The 17263-nt window shown below is 42.0% G+C and overlaps 1 protein-coding gene across 1 annotated transcript in view; it reads left to right on the top strand.

Moving 5' to 3' along the window:
* Positions 1 to 11497: 11497 nt before the first annotated feature.
* BMX (BMX non-receptor tyrosine kinase) overlaps positions 11498 to 17263 on the top strand; it is a 29040-nt gene continuing 23274 nt past the window's right edge. The window contains exons 1-4 of the mRNA XM_027778994.2: positions 11498 to 11635; positions 12637 to 12741; positions 15003 to 15084; positions 16738 to 16857. Coding sequence (XP_027634795.2) covers positions 11498 to 11635; positions 12637 to 12741; positions 15003 to 15084; positions 16738 to 16857 — 445 coding nt within the window. The remainder of the gene's footprint in view (positions 11636 to 12636; positions 12742 to 15002; positions 15085 to 16737; positions 16858 to 17263) is intronic.

Below are 17263 nucleotides of genomic sequence, written 5' to 3' on the forward strand. Positions count from 1 at the left end.
TCACATGAGGACAAACACAGAGTGCAGCCTGCTCCCTGCCTCTGTGTTTCCCAAGGACTCCCCAGACACTCACCAGGAATGAGATACGGGCTAAACTGGTAAGCAGCAAGGTCTCAAATGCCTTCTCTCATTAGAGTCCCATGCCCTGGTCTTGTTGATGACTGGTGGTGCACCCTTCTGAGGACCAGCCTGTAATGTCTCGGCTGTGTTGGAGGGCCCATGTCTTTCAGTCACTCAACAGGCTCACATGCGTACACGAGGTCATGAGACTGCCTACCTGTAAGGCACATATAAGGTGTTCCTTAACATGTCAAACGGCTTTCCTGTCAGAAAGGAAGAGCTGGGAAATATCATCATTAATCTAGGGGGCAAACCCTGTGCCAGGAAGGTCTATCAGAATAGTGTAATGTCACCTGGCTTGGGCACACAGACATATAACACACCTTAATACAAAACTGACCACAAAAGAAACTCTTTTTTTTTAAACGATGCTGCATATTCCTCTCTGAAGTAGAAGTGGTCCTTAGTAAGCCCTTTTTTTCTGGATCAGCGTGGGTTTTTTAGCATTTATTCCCGTACGAAGCACACCTTCCCGCGGCTGGCAGGTTTGTACTGCTGTTGAACCGTGCCATCTGCTGGCTGGCCTCAGAGGGACAGGCTGGTGAGAGCCCCGCTCCGCGCGGTGCTCCCGGGGTCAGAAGGGACCTCCGGAGAGCCTTCTGCCCAAATTCCTGTGGGAAAAGATGGCCCTGCATATGGCAGGCTGAGTCTCGAGTATTTCCAGCAAAGGAAGTTCCACCATGGCTCCAGGCAACTTATTCCAATATTAACTCTTCTCACAATTAAGTATTTTTTCCTTATATCCAGACAGAATTGCCTGAGGCAACTTGTCTGTTTGCTCTTGCCCTGCTATTGTGTATCTTTGTGAAGAGGGCCTCCATCTTCTCTAGATATACCTTTTAATACTTGATATTTAATATTTTATTACTTTAATATTTGAATGTAACTGATTTCCCCCAAACTTTCCTCTCATTTCCTCTCCTCTCGTTTCCTCTTGTCTCGTCTCCTCTCCTCTCCTGTCCTCCCCTCCTCCCTTCCCTTCCCTTCCCTTCCCTTCCCTTCCCTTCCCTTCCCTTCCCTTCCCTTCCCTTCCCTTCCCTTCCCTTCCCTTCCCTTCCCTTCCCTTCCCTTCCCTTCCCTTCCCTTCCCTTCCCTTCCCTGCCCTTCCCTGCCCTTCCCTGCCCTTCCCTTCCCTTCCCTTCCCTTCCCTGCCCTTCCCTGCCCTTCCCTGCCCTTCCCTGCCCTTCCCTTCCCTTCCCTTCCCTTCCCTTCCCTGCCCTTCCCTGCCCTTCCCTTCCCTTCCCTTCCCTTCCCTTCCCTTCCCTTCCCTGCCCTTCCCTTCCCTTCCCTTCCCTTCCCTTCCCTTCCCTTCCCTTCCCTTCCCTTCCCTTCCCTTCCCTGCCCTTCCCTTCCCTTCCCTTCCCTTCCCTTCCCTTCCCTTCCCTTCCCTTCCCTTCCCTTCCCTGCCCTTCCCTGCCCTTCCCTTCCCTTCCCTTCCCTTCTCTTCTCTTCATTGTTTGTCAAATTCTTCACCACACTAACCATCCTGATGGCCACTGCCAATTATTCAATGCCTCTATTATAAATGTAGAAACCGCTACGGGGCAGAGTATACCAGGTGTGGCCTATAAGTGCTCCATAGCACAGGAAAATCTCACACCTTCATTTCCTCGCTATATTCTTGCTGATGCAGTCCAGCATGCTGTAGACTGTCTTTGCTTCCAGAGCCCGCTGCTGGGTCACGTTCATTGCTGCCTACCAGAAACCTCGGGGCCTTGGCCATGGAGCTGTCACCCACAGCCAGCTCCCAGGCTGTAGGACTGCTTGGGCTTAGTCCAACCCACATACAGCTCTCTACAGGTCTCGATGGCCCTGAGGTCTGATGAAGTCTGTGTGCAGTGGCTCTCCTTTCCTGTGTACCTACCTCTCCTCCTGGCTTGGTATACTCTACAAGCTCCATGAAAGCACATTCAGTCTCATCACCTGGACTGTCACATGCGTATACACCACATGAATACTATCAGACCCGGCATCAACCCCTACGAACTCCACATGTGACCAGGTCACTTAGTTCAACTTTGAGCCATTAACCATTACACTTTTAGCTTTGTTTAGCCGGTTTCCTATGAAATTTGTGGCCTATCTGCCCAGTCAATATCTTACCAGTTTGTCAACAAGGTTGTCAAGGTAGGCTATGTCAAACATCTTCTGAACTATCAAGGTTTGACACCCACAGTTCTCCCTGCAGCCACTAAGCACATTGTTCCATCTCAGGAGGTAATGAGGTTCATTATGCACTGTTTACTCTTGGTAAATCTGACTTGGCTTGTCCCAGCCACCTTCTTGCCTTTCACATGTAAGCAAACAGCTTGTAGGAGGACATTACATACCATTCCCAAACCTCTCTGCAGTTTCCTGGTTCTTTCTTTTCACAGATGGGAATAATATTTGTCCTCTTCCTGTTGTACAGGATCTTTCTCTGGTTTCCATGAGCTTTCAAAAATGGTAGAGTGACTTTGCAATGACATCAGCAAGCCCTTAGCACCCTCAAATACATCCCCACAGGTCCCACAATCCTTTTTTATATGTTTATCTCCAATTTGTACAGACAGTCCCCAGTTAATCTGATATTACTATTGGTGGTGTGCCTTTTCAGCCTTGCTCTTTGGGACAGAGCCAGTGCTGGTGGCTACACACATACATAGGTTCATCATGAATGCCTTGTTTAAAACCTGGGTAGAATAATGCCAAAGCACCTTGTGGTTTGCTTAAATCTTCAGCTACTGAAATCAGACATGTATGTGAAAATAATCAGTTCTCATTGATAATAAAACTAGCTTCCAAGTTCGTATAAAAAGATTTGAAGTGATCTGAAGGTGATCAAAAAAAGCCTTTTAAAATTATTTTTGTTTTTACTCTCATGGTCATTTGATACCTGGCTGATACTTTTATTGCTTGGCAATAATATGAAGATATTATTTCATCCCTGATACATATATTTACAAATGCATATAATTTATATTGTTAGCTTTACTTGTCTAGGTAAGTGATCACTGATTAAGAAATACTGCAAAACCTGCAGCAATTTAAGGACACATTATCAGGATAACAGACTGTGCATTTTACATATATAAAGTCCATAATGCTTTCAGACCAAGCTCAGGTCACAAATATAAGATGACTAGACTACTTCCTTTAAGGAACATGGCCCCACTTACTAAATGCCTGCAAGGCAGGTCTGGCCCTCAGCTGCAGCTTTGTGCCACCAAGTGGAGGGCTGATGGGACTTTTGAACAAGAAAGTAGGTTTTCACCTATTCCTGCAAGATACACGGAGTAATGTTAGCAACAATCAAAAGCAGACACAGAATAGTTCAGTTTGAAAGAGACCTTCAGGGGGTCATTGAATTCAACCTCCTACTCAAGGCACAGGTCCAGCTATGGGCAACTGCATCACAATGTGAGCAAGTAGGTATGCAATTTGTCACCCTATGGAATAATATCCCATTTCAAATAAAAGTCAACTGGTACATTACTGTCCTGGTTTCAACTGGGATAAAGTTAATTTTCTTCTTTAGTAGCTGGTGCGATGCTGTGTTTTGGATTTGGTGTGAGAACAATGTTGATAGGACACTGATGTTTTTAGTTGTTGCTGGGTTTGCTTTGCTTTGCTTGCGTGCATGGCTTTTGCTTTACCTATTAAATTGTTCTTATCTCAACCCCTGAGTTTTACATTCCTTTCGGATTTTCCTCCCCATCCCTCTGGGTGAGGGGGAGTGAGCGAGCAGCTGCATGGTACTTGGTTGCTGGCTGGGGTTAAACCACAAAAATTAGAAACAAATTACTAATCCTAAACCAGAGTAAATGAAATACATGTTTAAAGATGCTTCAGTAATAATATTTTAAGGGACTTGAGGCTAGATCCCGCTAAATATCCCCTTTGTAAACAATTAATTATTGTGGCATGCCCCAAAAAAGTAGCTTTGATTTTATATCCTGCATACAAAAAATTTTGACCTTCAGTAAATTTTAATTGCACAGAAAAAAACTGAGGGAACAGGAGAGCTTCTGGGAGGGAAAGATATGTCTCCTGTATGTAGCAAAACTAGACTGCCACTTAACACACAAAACACTAAGTACAATATTGCGAAGATTTCACATGTCTTGTAATGTGAGGAAAAATACACAATATCACATAGATAATTTTCACTGAAAAGTGAGGGATGAAATGCAGGATAATTTTAACTACCATTTTAAATTAATTTTAAAATTAGAAGACAGAAAAGCTTTAGACAATTAGGACTATTTTCCATATGTACTTGATTTGTCTCCTTCACTGGATTTCATTACACCTAGATCAGAAAACAGTTCCATCCCTTAGCCTAAACGTGACTTGCTAAAGTGAATACCAGGAGGAAGCATCATAAATATCTGTATTTAAATAACATGATTTAATGGAAATGTATTCAACTTTTTTATGTTTACATTTTTATATTAAAATTAATTACTTGCCTCATTTCCGATAGCTTTTTATTCACTGATTGTGTTGAAGACACCTTAATCATAAATTTTAAATACCAAGGTAGTGCTTTACAACTGGTTTAATCAACTAAAATCTATTTCAACTATGGTGGACTGGAAAAAGGTCAGTTTATCAAAACTTTCAAACTTAAAAATTTTATGGTTCACTAGCAAGGCTAATATAATTTGTAAGTAACTAGAGATGAGTGTTTCTGCACGTCTACACACACACTGAAAGTTTTATAATTAGTAGCTTTCACCCTCTACATATACTTTATTTGGAAGAAGAAAGAAAATTTGTATTATTATAAATCCTGGATTGTTTCGGAGCTCTGAATGAATAGCTCACTGAGCTGAAATAGTTCACCTGAAATGAAGGAAAAAGCTCTCTCTGAACCTGTGGGAGAGAACACCTGTAAAAGGTGCAGGATTTCTAAGAAATGAAGTGGTGTTTGGCCATCTTTTGTACAGGGAATGCCAGCAAAGCCTGCTGTGGTGTCCTCACACCAATAGGCATGCCCCTGGGACAGGGGTGGAGGGACATGATGGCATCTTTCTTCAAAGATGGTCCATGTAGCAGAATGGGAGTAATCTAGTTCTGCAACAGCTTATCCTGACTGTCATGTGCCCACCACCCTGAGGCTGACACCTCTCTTGCCTGCCTAGACCCCATTTTCTGCCCTGCACGTTGCCCAGACCATGACCCTACTACTTTCCCCACCAACCACCCACACCCTTACCCGTGGCCATACAACACTTCTTCTTCCCTGCCCCACCTCAAGCCTCTGCCTGCTGCCCCACTAGCTGTCCCTGCTTTGCCTTCTAACCGGTGACCATATCAGCTGCCCAGGTCCACGCCTGCTGTCCCCAGCCAGCTGCTGGGCCACCCTCCCCTGTCTGACACCTTGCTTGCACACCCACCAAGCCCCTGCCTGCCACCACACCGGACGCCCCAGACCATACCTTCTACCCCAGTAACTACTTTCTGCCCCAACAGCCTCACAGAACCCTGCCAGCTGCCTCACCCACTGCCCAGGACCATGTTACCTTCCCCACCAGATTTCCAAGTCTTTGCTTAGGGCTGCACAAGGCCCTGCCTTTGCCCCCACAGAGCCTGTGCCTGCTGCAGGCAGATACTCCTGTAGCTACCTGTTCTTCTGTCCCATTTCCCCAACTCTACCCCGCTCCCTGCTGTCCTGCCTTCTCCACCAGACCCGTCACTATCCTTGATCTCTTCCAGCCCGCCCACCCCACCCCACCATCCTGTCCTGGTCCCCCTACATCAACCCTCACCACTCCCAGCCTACGCCTCTGGGTCATGTTATTGAGAATATGGAGCCAAGCCATAGTGGCAAGCACTTCCCAACAAGTTTGCTTACTTCATCTGGGCAGAGGACGTGTTTCTGCTTGGTTGGGTGTCAGGCGCTCCTCCTTGCCATCATTTCTGAGGTGGGAGACATGCTTCCACCATGTTTCCCCAGCCACCATAGCTTAGTCAGGTTCTTCTCCAAGCTTGTTCTGTCACAACTGCTGTCCCTTTCCCTCTCAGTTTTCCAGGTGCTCACTCTTCTGAAGATAAAGGTTACCAAGAGGGAAGGAGCCAGGTATTCTGGCTTGCATGCTGCATTACAGCCTACCATTAGAAAATGCTTATCAGTGACCACCACATCCAAACCACTTTGCCAGAGAAGTAAACAGGAGCAGCAGTTAATGCTAGAGGAAGTACCTCTAGCCTCCAGGAGGTCCTTTGCTTGTGCCTTGCTGAGTATTGTTCTGATAAACTGTCTCACAACAGTCCTCTTTCTGAAAGACAGGGTGGTTACTTTAAAGATCTGTCAGGGTAATGAGCCTTTAATATTTGTCTCTGCGTTACGGAAAGCAAAAAAAATGCAAATATTCTCAGTACAAGCACAACTGTTCGGGACATAAGACACAAATTTCAAGCGTGGAAAAATAATCAAAGATCCCCAGATCCTTCATGTCTCTTCAAATCATATGGAACAAATGTTTACAGTAAGCTAATTCCATATGGCTTTTTATTTACTTCCAGGGAGAAATTAGATTTCACAGTTGAAGGAATTGAGGTCTGTTCAGCAAAGAGGGAGGATACCATATCTTGCAATTCTCTAGGTAGGCAGAAATCTGTGCACAGCACAGGCCACTCTCTGTACTTTCTGCACTGAAGGATCATTCCTTCAGCACAACTGAGTGGTTAGTGCAAGCACATTCTGACTCGGCACAAAAGAGTCTGCTCACAGAGGAAGGGCAGCCTGGCCAGTGAAAAGGCAGTGCAACTGCAACTGTAACCTCGGGTTTTGCTTTTGGTTTTTTTTTAAAAAAAAAAAAAAAAAAAAAGTTGAACATTTCACTTGGCATAATTTCAACTGTTCTCATTTCTTTTCCATGAACGGGGAAAAAAGAACACTGTGCAGTGGATCTGGACAGGATGTAGTTTTGCTGTCAAGGCTTTTTTTAGGATTTGAAATTGGTTTCTATCTCAAATAGTAATGAGAAGTCAAAATCTGGAAAACATTTTTTTAAACTTGAGTCAGAGCACTCCAGTAATGAAGTGGCTGCAGTGGAGGCAGCTGCTCCCTCAAAGGCTGAATACACAGTATTCTGTTTCAGAGAAACCAAGGGATGCAATAATTTTATAGGCTTTTTTGAGTCTTATAAGCATTTCTCAGCCTATACCTTTAACCTTTATACCTTCTGTTACATCCTTAGAATTAGGCTATGTGTTTGCTTGGTTCTTGCACAGGTCCACAGACAACAAGGCAGAACGCATGTTACTAGATCACAAGGTGATCCAGTATGTCATTTACTATGCAAGGACATAACTAGAGACATCAAGTTCCTAAATTTAACAGAATATTGCTTTTAGCTAAATATTTCAGAAAGAAGAGTATGTGTTTTTTCCCATATCCAGAAAACAAAGGTGTAACAATTATATTTATAATTTTGTAATCTTGTAGAAGTTTACTATTTATTTCATAATTTGTGTTTTGTATTTTTAATATCTCTTTCTGTATTTTTAGTACTGTTTATTAACAAGTAGGTGTTGCAAGGTACAGTTTATAGAATAAAATGTTTTATTGTTTAATTGAAATTACATATTGTGATAAACCCTTTTGTCTCTACTAATTTCTTGGTGTGCTTTCATGGCACAACTTTGTTAAACCCAGAGGCTGTTTTGTTAGCATTTCTACAAGGAGTAATGGTGGTACTTCACCTTTTTACCAAGCCACAGTAAGTGCAGACTGTAGTCATTCTGTGTGGCTTCAGCTGATATTCTCTGGGCTCTCAGTGGCCGCAGCATTAGAGCAGTTGTGGATTAGAAACCTAGTCTCACTTGAGCAATGTTATCAGTCCTGGCAGTTCAGGTAATTGCTCAGAGTCATTCAAGCAGCAGTGAGTTAAGAAATTTTGTAAAGGTCACACAGTGATGACCCCAGAAAGATGACCTGAAAATAATGCTTTAAAATAAAGTAGCTGAAATTCCGTCTCACCCATCTTTTTTTCTGGCCTTCAGTACCTCCATGAGCTCCATGAACTTCAGTGGGTTGTAGCAGAAGATTGGATGTTTCCTCGTTTAAGGAAACAAAGCCACATGCTGTTACAAAAAGCAGGAGTTCTTACTTCTCCATTGTGGGAATGACAAGCTTTTTACATTTTCTATCAAACCTAATATTTTAGTTCCAAAGACAGCTTCTCTAAGCTATGTTGAACTAACTCCTAACTTCATGCTAGTTACTCCTACAGTCAGTCAGGGCAAGTGCCTACCCTATAATGCCTGAAAAGTTTCCTAATGTGGGGTGGACACTCATCCTTTCCCCTACATCAGAGCAGACATCTCAATAGAAAGATTTCAGTCCCGACTCCTACTTCATCTACCCCAAGCTCATATCTCCTTCATATGTCGTGTGTCACAGCAAGATTACCTTTAAGCTCACTCACCAGTGGCACTAACACTGGTCTGTCCAAAAGTGAGTTGGTGGAAAGTGTAAGTAGGCATCCTGTCCACGGGAAGGGTGGCCAGATGCCTATGGTGGAGTAATGGCTAGTAAAAACCCCCTTTTCCTCTTCAGACTATTTCTACTAGGTATGTGTTACTTTCTGGGTTCAGGTAGGATTCAGTGGATAGATGAAGTGGGTGTGATGAGTGTCATGCAAATTTTCTTTATCTGCAGTGAACAGGAACATAACAAAGTGGGCTGCTTAGCACAACACTTCCCTTTGGAGTTCCAGAACATACAAGGCAAAGGACGTGATCTATTTTCTTCACGTTTGGGTAAGATAACCTGAAACCACTCTAAACTTGTAGAAATATGATGGATCTCATCCTTTGAATTTTGTGTCTTTTGATCATGGGTTGGTTTACATGGCAGTGGGCCTGCTGGCAACAGAGGATACATCTGTCTCAAAGGGGGAAAAGGATCTTCACACAGGAGTTAGCAGGGCTCATTGAAAGAGCTTCAAACTAGATTTGAAGGGGGAAAGGGATAAAACCAGGCTTGCTAGAGGCAAGCCTGGGGTCAGCACAATGCTTGAGGAATGGTGTGCTAGCAAGGTGCTTTGGTCTGCCGTCTCAGTGGAGGTAGGGGATGGAGGTCCATGCAAGAGCAAAGACGCAAGGGTTGTCGATGTCTTAGAAGCCATGGAAGTGCCTGAGAATGGTCACATAGCAATTAGGGCTTCTCCCCCCAAAAAGGTGGCAGGATGAGTACCTCAACTTAAGTGCATCTACACCAATGCAGGCAGCGTGGGCAGAAACAGGAGCTGGAAGCCATTCTGCAGCAGGAAAACTGTGATACGGTTGCCAACATGGAAACATGGTGGGATGACTCGCTCAGCTGGGGTGCTGCAGTGGATGGCTGTGAACTCTTCTGAAGGGGTAGGAGAGGAAGCAGAGGTGGTGGGGTAGCTCTGTGAGGGAGTGTTTTAATTGTCTAGAGCTCAATGTGGTGATGGTAAGGTTGAGTGTTTATGGGTAAGAATCGGGGGAAGGCCAACAAGGCAGCTGTCCTGGTGGGAGTCTGTTATAGACCACCCAGCCAGGTTGAAGAGGCAGGTGAAATATTCTATTAGAAGCTGGGAGAAGTCTCACAATTGCTAGCCCTTGTTCCTGTTGTGGACTTCAACTTACCAGATGTCTGCTAGAAATACAGTACAGCAGAGAAGTGACAGTCCAGGAGGTTCCTGGAGTATGTGGAAGTGACCTTCCTGGCAGAGCTGGTGAGGGATCCAGCTGGGGAAGGTGCCCTGCTGGACCTGTTGTTTGTGGAAGGACTTGTGGGTGATGTGATGGTTGGAGGTCATCTTGCCCATAGCAATCACAAAATGATGCTGTTTTCAGTTCTCAGGGAAGTGAGGAGGGGGGTCGGCAGCACTGCTGCTACGTTGGCGTTCCCAAGGGCCGACTTCGGTCTGTGTAGGGCCTGGCTGACAGAGTCCCCGGGGAGGCAGTCCCCGGGGGCAAGGAGGCCAGGAAGGCTGGACATTCTGCAAGAAGGAAATCTTAAAGATGCAGGAGCAGGCCATCCCATGAGCTGAAAGGTGAACTGGCGGGAATGAAAACTGGCCTGGATGAAGAGAGCTTTGGCTGAAACTCAGAAAGAAAAGCAGAGTTTATGGCCTTTGGAAGAAGGGTCAGGCCACTTGGGAGGACTTCAAGGCTGTTGTGAGGCTATGCAGGGAGAAAATCAGAAAGGCCAAAGCCCCACATTAAGCCAGAACTTAATGTGGCTAGTGCCTTAAAAGACAATTAAAAAAGTTTCTATAAATACATTAGCAACAAAAGGAGGGCTAAGGAGAACCTCCGTCCTTTACTGGATGCAGGAAGAAAAAGCAATAAAGGGTGAGGAAAAGGCTGAGGTACTCAGTGCCTTCTTTGCCTTAGCCTTTAACAGTAAGACCAGTTGTTCTCTGGGTACCCAGCTCCCAGAGCTGGAAGACAGGGATGGGGAGCAGAATGAAGCCCCCATAATCCATGGGGAAATGGTCAGCGACCTGCTGCACCACTTAGACAGGCACAAGTCTATGGGGCTGGATGGTATCCACCCAAGGGTGCTGAGGGAGCTGGCAGAAGTGCTCAGTGCTCACCGAGCCACTTTCAATCATTTAGCAGCAGTCCTGGCTAACTGGGGGGTTTCCACTGACTGGAGGTTAGTAGATATGGTATGTAGGGACACGGTTTAGTGGTGGCCTCGGCATTATTAGGTAAATGATTGGACTCAGTCTTAAAGCTCTTTTCCAACCTAACTGCTACTGTGATTCTGTGATTGTGTGATTGCTGACATTTACTGCTGTATGATTATCAAAGCTAAGAAAAAATAAATAGATAAATATATATGTACATATATGCCATACAAGAACATTTTTTACTTTTAGATTTTTTCTCCCTGTCATTGTTCCATAAAAGTGCGTTTGTTTCTGTTGGAAGAAAGAAATGGGAAATTTACAGTTCAGGGAACACACCTGTCAGCACTGGGTATGTTTTTCTGGTCTGTAAATAGAAGGGTTTTCTCTTTTGTTGTTGTTCTTTTCCCTGCTGTAATGAGTTCCATGTTATGCTGCAGATGTAATGCATTTGTGCATAGAGCAGACTGCTCTTTGCCAGAAAGGGTGCATGACTTTAAAAGGAGAGATCCTCAGATGATAAAGGATAACAGAGACACCTTGTTTAGAACTATGCTATATCCGTAGCTTAATTTTTGTATACTATGATTGTTTTTACTGAGTGAATAAGCTAAACTACCTCATTTGTTTAAGCAATATTAAACACATGCTTTTTTAACGTTTATTACTGTAAAATTGTATGAAACAGAGGAGAATGACTCAATATATTCATTATTACAATTCTATATTTATTAATAGTAGTAATAAAAATAATTATGATGTTCTTTTAGGGAAATATAATGGAGAAGAAAACAGTTCTAGAAGAACTTCTTTTAAAGAAGTCACAACAGAAGAAAAAGATATCACCAATTAATTACAAGAAAAGGTTGTTTGTTCTGACAAAAGCAAACCTTTCTTATTATGAATATAACAAAGGGGTAAGAAGTATTTTTTTTAAGTAAACTGTTTTAAGATTTTCCAGTGTCACCTTATTCCTCTAGTTGTCTTCTCTTTAACTTCACCAGACATTATGTGTTAGAACAACAGGTGTACTTCGTTTTGAGTAGAATTATAGGATATCATATCCTAGTTTCAGTTCATGAAAACACTTAGCTGCAGGCATAGGACTGTCTCTGTTCAGAACAAGTCTTACAGTTGTGCTTACCATTGAGCATCTGTTTGTGTCCTTCCAAGGAGAACTTAAGCAAGTAATTAACATCGGCATATGTTTACACATTGTCTTGAACAGCAATGTTTTCCTTGTCCAGGCTTACCTTTGAACTGATGTAAATAACTGGCTTCAGAAGTTACTTCTATGAGGCATAATTGGTTCAGAATCTCATCCCTCAGCTGCCCAAAGCAGATGGTTAAACTATCTTTGTTTCATAAGGAGTGACTGTGTAGCACAAAAGGATGGCTTTCCACTCAGATCTCCCATCAGGAATGCAAATATATGTCCAAGACAACTTATTTTTAAGTTTTTGCTCCAATCTGTAGATTTGGACTCCTGCTGTGAGTTACATCCCATTAAAAAACTGCAGGGAAGCTCAGAGAGAACAAGCTGCATTACCTTAGCAAAATTATGAATGCCACAGTTTGGCTTCTGGTTTGCACTTAAGGTGTTTTCCTCTTAATTCCTCCTCCATTTTTTCCTTCTAGTCTTCTCTTCTTCCCTGTACTCCTGCAGTTGCAGCAGATGCTTTCTCAGATGTAGGGCTGTGTCCTGTAATTAATGTAACTAATTTATAAAGGAATTTGATTGATATGTTAGATGCAGGTAGGGTACCAAGGAGGTTTTTAACCACTTTTCTTTTAAAGTTCAACAGACCTGAAGCTATGGCTTATACAGCTTAAACCATGAAACTGTACAAAACAGTAAAACTATAATATTTATTGTGTTAAGATTAGTTTACCATCTGCTATGTTTGTTCTCTCTTAGAAAAAAGGAAGCAAAAGGGGATCCATTGAGATTGAGAAAATCCGATGTGTTGAGACAGTGAATCTTGAGGAAACAACACCTCCTGCAAGACAATATCCTTTTCAGGTTAGCCATGGACTGTGTTTCATTTATATATCAAAATGGTTGGACTTGATGATCTTGAAGGTCTCTTCCAAACAAAATGATACTGTGATTCTATGAAATATGACAGTCATCCTAAAGTTACACTTACTAATCCTGTCCTAAGTGGTGATACCTAATACTGTTGAGTGCTGCTGATATTTACAACAAATAGAAAATCAGTCTCTATCATTGAAGGTGTGACTTGCTGAAATATTTTTTAATTGACTGTGATATCTTTTAGATCAAGTTTTGTTTCTTTTATGTTCAAAGGTCTATCAGACATTTGCTTTAATATTATCTGGAAGATACAGATCACTACACTGATTATCACTTGTTTTAAGGCACAATTAAGCACTTAAAAATTCTTATTTTAATTCTCACTGCCTCTTTCAACTTAGTTTTTTTTGGCCTACAATACTAAGTGCAAGATTTGACTCCTGACTGCCCGATTACCATTCAAATGTGCCATAGTCAGAAAATCCAAGGCTACGTACACCTTTTATCAGAAGATGAAGCTGCACAAAGCTCTACACACGTTTAAGAATTAAATGTGATGAGAAAGCCATAACTTCAAATTTGCTGCCTTTCATCCGTTTCAGTTGCCCAGCTTGGGTTCCTTCTAGACCCCCCATCAATCTCGATTCTATGGGCAATGGGACACGCAGATGTGAGAAGTGGCCACAGGTTCCCTTCAGGAGTGCCACTGCCAAACAGTGCAACTGCAAGCAGCAGGCTGCTAGAGTGAATAGCAGGGTCACTGAATAGTGCGTTAATTCGTGACCCTGTAATAATTGCCATGCCCAAGGGCAACCTCATGAGAGAAACTTCATATTTCACTGCCTGGTTGATCCTAGGTGTCATTCCAGTCTTCCTTTCCCTCTCCCTCTCCCAGTTTTATGGCACTGAATGACACATTTATGTTAAATTAGTGTATTTATGTCAGGAGTGCATAATTCAATTAAGTGGGGGAAAAAGTGTATGCTATAGTTTATACAGGGTGGGTGAGTCTGTTCTGGGAAGGAGGATCTCTAAAGATTACTTAGGATCATGATAGCTGAACATAAATTCCCAGTGTGATACTGTGGCCAAAGGAGCTAATGGCATCCTTGGCCATGGAAGCAGGCAATATTGAGTGAAAGCACTCAATGTATTTTGACACTACTGTGATCACCAGGAGAATATTGTGTCTAGTTCTGGTGACTATAATTGAAGAAAGATGTTGTAAACTGAAGAGAGGTCAGAGGAGAGACTTGACAATGACTAATAGATTGGATGAATAACATATTAAAGATAAAAGCTCACAGGGCTCCACCATTTAACTAAAGGAGACAGGAAACAAATTGATCAGTTGTATATACTTACCAGTGGGAGTACACATTTAATAACAACAGTTCTTCAGTCTAACAAACAAAAGCAACAAAGTGGCATTTGAAATTCAGTGCAGATGACTAAAAAGCAATGTACACGAGGGAAATGAAACTCTGACCTAACACAGACACACGCACAGACAGACAGTACTAAACATGATCCAAAAAGCAAAGCAGATGTTAGCAATTATTAGGTAGGCATCAAACAAAGCTAGCAGAAGGTAGGCTGAAAACAAGCAAAAGAAGCTGACCGTTGACATTGTGTAGCTGAGATGTAGGATTACTAACTGCAGGATGTTGTAGATACTAGTTATTTGCTTAAAAAGGCAATTGAGTGAATTCTCAGAAGAAAAACACCTCTCAAAGGCCATTAATTATAAATGCATTGGATCAGGATTCTGATTACTGTGCAGCTGCCCTAAGCATGTACTTTGCCTCAGCATTTGTTACTGGACACTGTCAGAGAAAGGTTCCTGGCTTCGGTGAGCCTTTGGTCTGGCCTTGTGTAACACAAGCCAGAAGCTGGAAGATGAATGTGGAAAAACTGAAGTGCAAAGAAAGAGTTTGCATGTGGGCTGTAAGGTCTTCTGTACATAGAAGATGGCAATATTCAGAAATATTCGGTACTGTTTTTTGTTTCTGCAACTGTGCTTTCGGGCATGAACCACTTTGGTTAAGGCAGTACATATTTATATGAAATATGAAGTATTTATATGAAATGGCAATAATATGTGACCTCTGAGAAACATTACTAAGTTGCTGGAGTTTGATGTGGGTCCACAAAGCCTATTTTTTGCGTTCCCATCCCCTTTTCCTCTCCCCTCCTGCTTTCAGGCGGTACAGTCTCACCATGCTGGCTTTCCCAACCTGTTCCAGGTTGTGTACAAGGGTGGACTTCTCTATGTCTATGCCGCTAATGAAGAGAGCCGGGAGCGGTGGCTTGCAGCTTTGCATAAAGGTAACAGTATTCTTTTGTGTAGCAAAATATTCAAATAACATGAGGAGAGATAGGAAAATGCTCCTGCCTCATTATGTTGTGCCCTTCTTTGTAATTTATTTTTAGTCTCTCTCACACTTCAGCCCTGACTGGTTAAAATGCATGGTACTTTCAAGAATGGATTAGAAATTTTAAAGGTTGAAGGTTTCAGTGAGAAATAAAGCAAAATAAAGTGCTTTTTAAATTACTTTTAATGGGCATTTTTTAATCTTCATCATATGTTCAGCCTTTGCTGATGCAGATTAATAGAGCACAACCATTCCTGATGTGTCTAGTATAGTGCTTACCTGCATAAATGCCATTTTGATAACCAATACTATTAGTGTTTTTTCCTTTGTATTTTCCTCTTTTTTTTTTTCAAGGAAATTTCTATTGTTTTCAATGAAGCAAAATCACAGTAATGCAAACGTAAGTTATAAGCAGAAAACTGTGTCCCTGCGTAACTCCAGTGAAGGCAAAAGCCTCACATCGAATAGGGCATCTCTCAGGCATGCCAGCCATTGTAGGAACAGAACAGGCTGTCTGAACAAAAATAGGCTGTGAACAAATATTCTCCTCAATTTTACTAGTAAGGCTGTGTATGAGCTACCTCTCTGTGACTCACTTTGCACACACGGAAGTGAGGATATGTCAATTAATTTAGCAAAGTTACGAAGCATGTGGACCAGAAGCATTCAACAAACTACACCAAGCCTTCTAGAAACCAAGTTTTATAGTAATATTTTTGGTGAAAAGTAAGGTTGTGTAAGTGATATATTTTGTAATGCTCATGAGACAAATAGCACAAATATTCAAATGCCTACAAGCCTTTTAAAAAGTGTATGAAAAGCACTTGTCATAAAGGGGTGTCCTGATCCTTTTGCAGAACTCTTGCATGTTCAGAAATCTTGGGTTTACACTGGCTCACTGCAGCACAACTGAAAACCTGTCCTGACACAACCAGTTTTTAAAGTCTTACTCTATGGCTTCAACATTTCTTCTAGATACCTTCTGAATCCAAAACTGCTATTACAGCTTACAGAACTAATGAATCACTAGCACAGTGATACTACTGGTGCTATTATTCTAAAGTAATGCAGTCCTTCAGATATGAAATAAATATTTCTGTGATGCTGTTCCCTTTTGATGTGCTTAAATAAGAACTGTATTTTAACAGATAAAAGTTAGTTTGATTTGCCATATAGTGTGTTAAGTATCAGTGAATATAATTTTCTTACAGTAGATAGTTCTAGGAAAATACTCAGCATATTTTGATATATGAAAATGTTTTCCTTTAACTAGTTTTATTATTGATAGTGAAATCTTTATGAGATCCATGATTTTGAATCATAGCTGTTGGATCCTGTTTTGGCTTTGGGTGTTTCACTGGATTGTATTGTATCTCCTTCTTTACGCTCAGTTTCTTTCTCAGAGAGACAGGTAGCTGGGGGTTATGGATTTCAGGTTTGAGTTTGCATAGAGGAACATGGTATAGAGATAAGAATGGTATGTCTACAGCTAGTAGTTGGTAAGCACTCTGGGGTCCCATGGTTGGGTGAAGCAGACTATTGATCATAAGGAACTTTCCCATTTTGCAGCCAGTCATGTTCTCTTTGGTTTCTTTGTGCTTTCCAGAAATTAAAGACAATTCTGATTTACTAAACAAGTACCACAAAGGATTCTTCATCAATGGGAAGTTTCTCTGTTGCAACCAGACATGTAAAGCAGCCCCTGGATGTACAATTTGGGAGAAATGTAATGTGTTCTATTATTTGTTTGATTACTCATTGATGTTTTTAACAATACTGTCAAATCACATGGACATTTAAGGCAGTGTAATGATTATAAAAGCTATCTACTTAACCTTTTCGTGTATATGCTAAGCTCCTTTCATCATCGTAGCAGCTATACATTGTAGCTTATTGTATACCGGGGGGAAATAATACACTAAATTATATCTGCTGTTTGGTCAGAAAATTAGTCATATTTTTACTCAAAAAATAAACTAGATGGGATTATTTTTGTCCCTATTCTTCAGATTCTACCTAAATTGTAGTATTATGCTGTAAGGCTCTTCTAGTAATGAGGTCTTGTAAGCTGGATGGTTAGGAGGAATAGAAGCTCAGCGCGAGATGTGTACAGATGAGTGTAAAACAATACA

This window comes from Falco peregrinus, chromosome 4 (genome assembly GCF_023634155.1).
Source record: "Falco peregrinus isolate bFalPer1 chromosome 4, bFalPer1.pri, whole genome shotgun sequence".
NCBI lineage: Eukaryota > Metazoa > Chordata > Aves > Falconiformes > Falconidae > Falco > Falco peregrinus.